At 41.4% G+C, this 10,476-nt stretch overlaps 1 protein-coding gene across 2 annotated transcripts in view; it reads left to right on the top strand.

Annotated features, from left to right (window-relative positions):
• Positions 1 to 823: 823 nt before the first annotated feature.
• Positions 824 to 10,476, top strand: part of LOC137799975 (low-density lipoprotein receptor-related protein 1-like) — a 79,380-nt gene continuing 69,727 nt past the window's right edge. For both annotated transcript variants that reach the window (XM_068596906.1, XM_068596905.1), the window contains exon 1: positions 824 to 1,422. In XM_068596906.1, coding sequence (XP_068453007.1) covers positions 1,350 to 1,422 — 73 coding nt within the window. In that variant the 5' untranslated portion in view covers positions 824 to 1,349. The remainder of the gene's footprint in view (positions 1,423 to 10,476) is intronic.

Genomic DNA, 10,476 nt, shown 5'->3' with positions numbered 1-10,476 from the left:
GCAACATATTAGTTACGGGAATCATTGCCTAAGTTTAAGACTGTTGCACTATTGTACATGCTCATCCAAAAACATGAAGCCATATCTATTGCTCGCACCCATTTCCACTTTTCATTTACCACTAGGGGGCAGGATTTAGTGAAGAATGCGCTCCACACTGTTTGTGCTTTTCTATCTTGATGTATGAACTATAGGTGCACCTCTGAATGCGTGAGCATGAGAGAAGACAAAGCCAATGAGATGCGCATGTTTAGTAGGCCTTTGTCTGAAAATGTGAACCATACTAGGAATTTTTGTACAGCTATTATAATTTGAAACGATTTAAAAGGGATATTTTGGATTCCATTTGAGAGCAATAACAAAAGAAGTGAGACTAGCTCCAATTGTAACATGTTTGCCTACTTGAAAATAATTGTATATTTTTTACTTAATCTGAATCTTAATTTTGACTTAATCTGCCTATGTATCCTCGGGTTTATATGAAATAACTGTTGATGGAAGGGAAAACACCCTTAAAAGCAGACATTATCTTCCACCGCTCCGTCAGTGTTTCACAGGTGTTTCATTGACTTGCAGTATTATCATTACTCTGCATCATTTCATGTTGTGACGGTCAGGATTCTGTTGAAATATAGAGCCAACATGGCTGAACCCAGAGCGCCAGTTGCACAGAGAGCTGCCTCTCTCTCTCCCACCTCCACGGTGGACGAGAAAGTGCATGAAATAGGATAAAAGGAGGTGTGTTAGGGCATGCGCAGACGCTGCTCGCCGCTTAGTTATCCCATTTTTTTTTTTGAAGAGTCGAGCTTACGTCACGGGCTCGTTCACAGTGCTGGAGCTTCAGATTCACCATCCACTCATGCAAGCAAAAGCACAGTGAGGCATCGGATTTCCGAAGGGGAAGAGGGAAAAAAAAACGCCTTTACTTTTTTAATGTTTCTTTTTTAGTTTGGCACGGAATGAGCTGAACGAAGCCGGCGACTACAGCTCCCGAGGACGTGTGTGCGATTTTGGTGGCATGGTGTGGTAAAACAAGAGACCCCAGCCAGCACTAAGAGACAGAGGTTACCCGGTGCATCATGTTTGAATGCCTATAATCAATTAGAAATATACATGACTGTGCTGCTGCGTCGCCTACAGCCTCGCCGGGGTTCAGCGAGTCTCCTTTCATTGCTGGAGCCCGTCTGAAGCGGCCACCGTGCCGAGGGTGCAATCCAACGGACAATCGCACCCCGGACCATTGAAGGGGTTCGGATGAGGTGGTCGATCGGGTTGTTCGGTTTCAGAAATCCAGCCAACTTTTCCTCTATTCCTTTCTAACAGCAGTGCCACCGAGCATTGCTCAGGAGATGGCGATGAGGTTGTTCTACTTGGGATTTATACTCTGCTTGGAGATCGTATCTCCTAACGGTGCAACCGTAGGTAAGAAGCCTGTTGTGTTCTCCTGCATTGTGATCACTCGAGAAGGCATGACCACTTTTTTTTCTTTTTTCTTCTTCTTCTTCTCCTGCAAAGCATCTGTGCACAGGGCCTGTGTTCACCAGAGTTGGAGCCAAGCTCGCAAATAGGTTGCCTTCACAATAACAGAAGGCTTCTCCTCAGAGGAAGAGGTTGATATTTAGGAACATTTTTATTAAGAACGAACAGAAGCGCGTGGATTATTCTTGGCGTAAAATCAGTCTGCGTTTTTGTGTGTGTGTGTGTGTTGTTTTTTTTAGCAGGGCTCCTGTCTGAGCAGACAGAGTGGGCCTGCTGCCTGCAAGGATGGCAGACAGTAAGGTTATTCACTGTTGGAATATCAGCAGGTAGAAGGCACCACTTGCACGAACGACCCGTTTCCACAAAACGACACCATTTCTGATTGACTGCGACAAAATGGCTATAATCCTCTCTGCATGTCTTCCCCAATAGAAATGCAATTCCTCATGTATATTGTCAGTATGACCACAGCTGAAAGCTACCATTCAAACCAAACGTGCTGCTGGTATTTAAAAAAAAAAAAAAAAAAAAAAAAAAGAAGCAGCCGGCTCGAGGTCCATATTAAACCTTTTGGGAGGCTTCTCTCAGATCAGCTCTCACGTTTGTTTTCTGCTGCTCTCGCACATGAAAACAACAGTTGTGTCTGCTCGTAAAGGTGTAATCTTAATGGCGCGGCTTGTCCCGACGTGTAGCCTCGGTAGCTGGCTGGGAACTCCAACTTCTTAGTGTCAGCCAGGCACTGTGTGATCGTGCAATGAATAGTGATCCTGTTACGTCCATGGAGATCCCTAATTCCCCCGAACATAGTAATAATGATGTATCAAATGCACCGTTGCTTTTGTGACGATGCACTGCAGACCTGTTGAGTCTTTCCTTTTTTTGAACATTTAAAGGGAAACCTACAATTAAATAGACAGGTACAAAATAGCCGCTCTATTTCATTTAGATTTTATTTAACTGCCTGACTATTTTGCCCCACTCAATATTTAATGTTGCACTTACAAAACTTGTATCCTAAATTGGGTTTAACCAGAAAGCACTTGCTATTCAGCCTATATATTGCCCTATTCTGTAATCTATTGTGAGTCATCAATATTACGTTGTGGTTGAAGAGAGTGGAAAAGGTGACACCTGACAGCCTTGTCCATGGATCCATATTTGTCAATGTCAATCTGACAGTTCCTTTCACTCTTTCAGCCCATGTTTACTTCCATCCCCAAAGAAAAGCAACACATTAAAACCTTAATGTTGCACCTGAAGCCAGCTGCTAAGGTTAATGCATTTTATTAAAAAATAGCCCCTTTCCTCCTGTGTTGGGAGGTCTTATGTAAGTTTCATTAGATCGTGATAGAGGCTGTTCAGAGTGAAAGCCATAGCTGAGGTTACATGAGTGGGCAAGCTCCTCCCACCTCCTCCATCAGTATGTAACATCTGGACACAGGGAGACCATTAATCCAACTTAGATGTGACTGCAAGTGGGGGAGGGACCAGTGGAAGAGCTGGGGGTAAGGGCGGGGGAGCAGAATAAACTTCTAGAGTCGGTGTTTGATACTAACTGACATTGTTTCATACTTAGTTCCATCCATAGTCAACAGGGTTACATCATAATGAATTAGTGATGTAAATGATAGGTGTTACTCGCTGTGGTGGTCCAAAATTATAGAAAAATGTGATTGGTTGGAAGCCCTAAGGGCAGCCACCAGGCCACAGCCTGACTTTATGAATGGGAAAGTATTAGTGAGAGGAAGTTCAGAAGGCCATTCATTTAGTATTGGACAGACGTCTTTTGTTTGTTATTGATCTTTGACATTTGGCTACAGTATTATTCTTGGACTTAAAGGTGTCGTCCCTTCCATACTGACAACATCCAGTTCAGTGCTGTTGAGCCATGGTTATGATGGGAAATATGAAGAAACAGGAATGCAATTTGAATTAATGCTTGCTCTTGATTTATGTGTTGAAACTTTGGGATGCAACTAACAACTTTTTTTTTTTTTTAAATTATCATTGATTCATCTGCAGATCATTTTAGCAGTTAACTGATGTAACAGTTTGATCTGCAACATGTAATATGAATGCAAAATGGTCCTTTCCTCCACATTTACTTATTATTTGGATAACTTTATGACTACTTTGCTTCCATAAGGGATATCAACAACCTTCAGAGGCAGAAGAATTGTGCTGGTAAAATGTGTAAATGTAGGCCAGAGGCTGAAGAGGTTAAATTCCTTAGGAGCTGACACTCTATTTGCCTGACCTTTTTAATGGAACCTGACTTTACCTTTTCCTCAGAACTGCCACTGGAAACATCTGCTGGAAAAATTCAGCATCCCTCATACAAATTCAACAGCTAATAGAGCTTGGACTGCCCTCTTCAGCTCTTCCAAGTGGAGGTCACTGGGGAGTAGTTATTATAACTATGTACACCTGAGGCTGTCTATTCATGCACTCTTATCAGGTAACAGAAGATTCCCATAATGATTTTCTGCCATTCAGAGTATCCTCACAGACCCACATAGGATACAAAAAAACATAAAATATGTGAATTGAAATTCAGCCAATGTTTCCAGTTTTGAGCACATTTTTTGGCTTCCGAGTGAGATTTAATGTAAAGCTTGTGAGCAGGTGTTTTGCATTTTGCTCTTGACCTAGTGAAAATATTTGAAAATGTAAGAGTAGGCGGTGGGAAGTAGAGATCCCCTTTTTTCCCTCTACTTCCTGCGCTGCATTGCAATCAACTGTGAGCAGAAGGTAACACCAGATTAACATAAACGTCCTCCGTGTTGTTCCCACATATGCAAGGCGTGAGACCGCAGATGAAAGACTGTTTGTTGATGGTGAATAGCAGGGGTGTGCTGTAAATGGTGTTTTCTACTAGCTCCATCACTGTTTACCCTATTCAGCCGCTAAGACCCCCAAAAGGAACTGATCTGCTTCCTTAACAAAATAGGGAGTGTGGGTGTATGTTAATGCAGCGCTGTACGATTCATGGAGTTATTATTGGTGTTAGAATGAGGCCTGCTATGCTTTGCTTTCTTCCCTTTCTCTTGTTAATATGGTGATAACTCTTAGAAATGTGTATTTTTTTGCAACATGGCACATTATAACAAGTCTTTAGATAGGGACACATGGCACTTCATACAGAGGGTACACAGAGTTGTTCAAATGTTGCAGAGGGTTGCAACGTTTGCCCGACACAGCTATGAGAATACTGGCTCTGTGACTCCCGCTTTCCTTCAACCTTATTAATGGTGAACTCATCACCTGATGCCTCATGACCCCTCCTGGCTTTACCGGGTCATTCTCATGTACACCTCAGATGTTGCCGATATCGCTGACTTTGCGCTCAACTGTACAATTTATTTATTCACAGTGACCCTTAGTTGCTCCCACGCCTTGTCATATGTGAGACTGTGACCTATGGAGACAAGATTAGAATATCATGGACATATGCATGTAACAGAAAAGGCTCTTAGTCATCGCTTTTGTTGTTGTACATTCATGCTTTTTTGTGTAATTGCAAAAATATGGACACAAATAAAGAATCTATGTATTCTAATAGTATTGAATTAGATAATCATCAACCTTTTTTAGCTTAAAATAGACAGACCCGTGTGGTTATTTATTGCATTAACATCTTCTCAATTGACTGTCCTAAAAACAACACTTGATATGTTCATCATTAATACTTGTAAAATATTTCCTCGCTAAAGTGTTTGTCAACGCAATTAGCATTCACGCACATTTTCCATTTTGATGTGTGTAACACAAGCAAATCTACTGAGCACAAGTTCCACGTCTTAGAGGGTAACTCTCTCGACCTTCATGCTCAGTGGTAGGTCGAGTTAACAAAAGTATTGTTGCTTAAAAAAATATTGAGTCAAATATAAGTGAAAGTACTGAAGTTAAATTATTGAGTAAGCTCAAAAATGAAAAGTACTGTAGTATTCAAAACAGGTGCTTGCATTTTTTTCCTGAGATACGATGTGGAACTATTCCATATCAGGGTCGAGATTTTCAGGCGTTCATTGTTTTGGGCTAACAAAGTAGACAGCGCTTAATTCCAGGGGTCTGGATGTTGGACCATGGATGTGCTTGTGCGTCTCCTCCCTTGATCTTGAACTGTAGCCTGGTCCGAACTGCTCTGTATTTAAAATGGAAATGCTGTCACTTGCTCCAACCAAGCCTAAGCCTCTTAACTAAGCCCGGTCTTGGCGTTGCACGTTCATGTGTATGCCCATCTGATTATGCCTATTGGCTGGCAGCGATGCCATTAGGTTGGACTCGAATGCCAAGTTACGCCCGACTTAGCTTAAAACCAGGAGTAAGCCATGTTGGTGCAACTCTACAGCGCGTGACCGTGAGCTAGTTGGATGTACTGTGGTTCCTAACATTAGTATCAAGATTTAAGGGTGTGGGTCGTCTCTGACTTTACAGCTTCTATGTAAAAGTAAAGTAACTCCTGAAAGTTAAGTTTCTCGTCCATTGTGATATCCAGTTATTTATAGGACTCAAAGTGCATCATTTTTCAGAAGGTCTATCTACTAAGGACCATTCATGTGAAGTTGAAACCTTTTCATGTATCACACAGACAAACTTTAGGTTCTCGGCGCTGAACAAAGAGGTCATCTGTTAAGATCTGAAGTGGCTGACAACTCATTTGTGTATTGTTTGTGTCAGTCCCAGCAATTACCAAGCCAGCAACATTCCTCCCTCTTGCCCCCTTTTTAGAATAAATCTAATGAGGGGATTCATAGAGATCGACTCTCATTAAATCACATAAACATGTCATCCTTCAGCTGGGGTAAATCCTTGTTTAATAAGATGCTGTATTCAGTCCTTATTTCCGTAGCTTTGGTAGTTTTTTCCTTGTAGATTTGAGAGCACAGAGGCAAAGCAACATTTACAGTCATCCCAGTTGCAGCTATAGCCTCAATTTATGTGAACCTGCCTTCATTTTGTCGCTCACATATTCTGTTTTTATAACGGCTGAATCTGATTTGACTTTTCCTCCATGGGTGCACAAAGCTGTGCTATGCAGATACTACAGTGTGGGTGTGGAAGAGCTCTGTAGAATGCACAATAAGACCTATTTACAATGATCTTTATGTTCATCAATCACACTCACTGAGGGAAGGTCTTTTTTACTGCATTGCTTTTTACTGCCCCGGCCTGTGACGTCCTGCAGAGCCTCATCAGGTTACCTCCGAGGTCAAAGCTGCACCCTTTTGTTGTGCAATGACACAAAAACGAGGTTTTCAGGCATAAGAGTACAGGCACTAAGTTCAACTCGGTCTTCTGCTGTTTATGCATGTTCAACCCCTTTGAAAACAGAAATTGTGGAGCAGAACTTGAATCGCCTGTGGACATTTAATGTGCACTGCGAGCTGGTTAAAGTGCTGCAATGCTTGGCTGTGGCGAGGCTCAACACAAAGCTAAGTGGTTGTTTCCACTGGATGAGCACTGCACAACAATTTAATGAACTTCTTTAATGGCAACAGTAGTGGCCCAGGCAGGGCTATACATTAGATGGTTCTTTCTCACACTTTCTACCCTCTTATACCCTGTTTCATCAAAAAGGCTTCAGATTTGGTTAAAAAATAGTTCTTTTATGTGAATAATTAATACAGCGCAACATTCAAAATAACAACTTCCCTCTGCCCTCATTCTCCTCCCTTTGGTCCTTGTTTGGTTTTAATTGTTATTTATAACGCATGGATTCTTGCTTTGAAATCCTGGCTAAACTGAGCGCCGAGAAATCACTTCAAACTTGACCTCAGGGGTCTAATTACATACTGTAGCCGGTTTGCTTTTTTCACTCCCTGAAACCTTCTGGAAGACCTGAGTTCCACAAGGAAGGACCATGAAGGGGAGAAGTGATGGGTGATGAGAAACAGTTCTGGATTCATTTCCATTTTCTCCTGTCGCTGCCATTGTACCCGGACAGAGTCCCATTTATTTGCTCATTCATTCAAGTTATTTCCCATTCCCATTGGCACTGCTATCTTTGAACAGGAGTTAATATAATCCATGTTCTATTGCTTAGCGTAGACTGTATCCACAAGGGGATTGGCTTGGTTGAATACTAGGATGTGCTCACTGTTGGATGCATGATTAGAAACGAAAATACATTTCATATTTCAATTCTTTTTGTTTACTGAGTCTGTGTGCATTTGGATGATGGTATTTATCACTGTGTAATGTTTATTATTTGCCACACAACAGACCGATAACATGTGTAGCATGAAGTCAGGCCTCTGCTTCACTTTGTATGGACCCTTAAGTCTCCATCAACACGAATACGTTCCATTTTAAAAACAGGGCTTGCGTGTGCCGGTGTAAACGGGAAGCAGATGAGTTTGTTGTTTAGTTGCAGAGTTTTATTGCACTCTTTAGTAATATGTAATGCTTTATAATCAAGGTATTCCTCCATCTTTTTCTACTTAGACAAATGGACAAATATCGTGAAAAAAAAAAGACAAGTTATGTTTTCCAAACTTTGTTACACGGCTGCAGGTCTTGCTCTTTCTCTCTCAAACGCACCAAAATATATTTAAAAATGAACACTTACAAGTCAGAGTTTTACTAGATTATGGTTCAATAAATTTGGGCAACACACATCTCTTACTCCTTTCCCCGCAGTTTTCGTCGTTGTTTGTTTGATGTGCCGTGTGGCTGGAAGTCCCTCTCGCACTGGAGAGAATTTATACTGTTGTTTGTTTTACCTTTTTTTTGTTGGTGAACAAAATACACATGCAGTGACAAAAGGAAAGTCCAATGTTTTTTATCCAATGGCCCGCCTCACAGCCACAAACTTCAAATGTCCGCTTCGTGGGGCTGATATTGTTGGTGTCGTAGAGTTTTCAAACCCTTCTGTTTTTGGGGTTCTAAAACTCCAGAGTAGTGTGGACGTTAGGTTTATATGTAGCAAAAGTTGTGTGTTTTTAAAATGGAAACATTGTGTGGTGCCGTGTGGAAGCTTAAGTCGGTCAAATGGCGAAGATTCAACGAGTAAGTTTTCGTTGAATTCAAAAGCAAAGCTGTTTCGTTTCTTTGCATCTAGCTGCTCATCAGTAACACAATTTCTTTTTGAAGGCAAATGTGAACACGTGAAATCAATTAGAAGGTGCTGCTGGAATGTGCTCCATGGATCTGGAGTTGATTTGTAAAGCAGGGATGGCCATATTGAGAGAGACAGATCGGCGCGGGGGGGAAGTGGGTCAGTGTTGTGTCCCAGCTGGTGACGCTGTCTGGAGGCCTCCATCACTTGGCTGCTGAATTAGTGCCACAACACCATTTACTCACCATCCCGTCCTTTTCCCTCTCACGGAGTTGCTTTGGGCCTTTTGTGACTGTTTATTAGAAAAGTTGTTGAATTACATAATAGCAAAACAACACCTTGAATGTATTATTGCAAATGAAAAGATGGCCTTGAATGTACTTCATTCTGTTTAATAGGCACTCGGGAGGGATGTTTCTATAAGAGTTGAGCTCTATGTACATTTTTGCAGTTGCTCATTTATAGCTCCAATAGCTTTGCAAAAGGACATGCTGTGTATTCTCCATACAACTGGCAGTATGCTCAAACTGGCTCAAGTCAGCCAACTGGATCACAGGCATCTACAAAGAGGAAGCAACTCAGTGGTTTATGGAGTAGTGTGTATGTCAGCCCAGAATTAAAACATGTGTTTTGATTTGTACAATAGTTTAGTGATAACAGCTTGTATAGCAGTTTAGCTTATCTCACACATTCATGCATAGCGCCTCTATTCTCCCCTCAGAGCACCTAAAAAGAGCAAGTGCACTGGCTTCGGCACTTGAACCAAGAGAAAACCTCTAATAGATCTTTGTTGGTCGGTAAAACACAGTTAATTCATCATGATCTCTTGATGTGAAAATTGAAATGCAGTCTGATTTCTAATTTTGACCTTGTACATCCCGATTTAGTGTTCTTGAATTTCTCTGTTTCCAAACAATAGCCATTGAAAAAAATGTTTTACTGTTTAGTTTAATAGAAACAACCGTGCCTCATGGCCAAAAATACGTTTTTAGTGCCTTACTTTTAGTACTTCGGGCATCCTAGGACTTCCAGTCACCTCAAGGACTTTCTCTCCTGTAAATATATATTGAAGCTACTGTCAATGCAACATATTGTAACTGCATTAGTGACAGAGAAGGACATTATGGTTTTTGTGGAAGACAGACGTTTTTAACCAGCCAAAAAAAGATATTTGTACATCGTGTAATTTCTCTTCAGAAATAGAAAGTCTGTTTCCTGCAGAGCTTCCAAAGTTGTCTTTACTGTGCAACGGTGTGAAATCCAAAACTCTTGGGGGTTTCAGCTAAATCTGTGAAAGCTATTTTTCTAATGTTCTTCTCTAATTAAATGTATTTTTGCTTTAATAGATTCCCAGAGGATAGTTGTATGTTCCAGGTTATCTCTGCGTGGAAAGAGCAGAGTTTCAAACGTGTATCAAAACTTTTCGAACTTAAAATAAGCAACAGACTGTGAGATGTATGTCTTCTTTTTTGGGGATAGAAGAGTTGAACATTGTGGGATTTCCTACCATTTAGTCACAGCAGTGTGATCGAGTTGCCTTCAGCTGTGGCAGGAAATGCTTTAGTTGGAATGGTATTATCAGGAGGGGACTCTGTTGGAGACGAACACACTGGGCTTAGAAGAGTTCTTGTATAAGTAGAGTATGTACCTTGATTCAATGGGGTTGGTGATTGCTGTTGGGCCAATCCCAGGAGACTAAATAAAAGCCTTCTTCTTTCCTTTTCGTAGGTGAAAGTGGACTCAAATGGTTTAACATTCTAGCCTGATTTGGACCCTCTAAAAATTGTCAGCATTTTGGCAGGAACTTTGGGAAAAAAAGGCGTCTTTGCAGGCTGAATTAACAATTCACATCTCTGTTTGAGATATTTCAGAGGGCTTTTGAAAGAGGACGGTTGAGGGGGAAGCCTGCCAGTCTCTAACCCCTCCTCTGCCACAAC

Source organism: Clinocottus analis, unplaced genomic scaffold, assembly GCF_023055335.1.
Source record: "Clinocottus analis isolate CAN_PGR_092001 unplaced genomic scaffold, fCliAna1.0.p SCAF_4, whole genome shotgun sequence".
NCBI classification, from domain to species: Eukaryota; Metazoa; Chordata; class Actinopteri; order Perciformes; family Cottidae; genus Clinocottus; species Clinocottus analis.
This window is presented reverse-complemented; position numbering and strand designations above follow the sequence as displayed.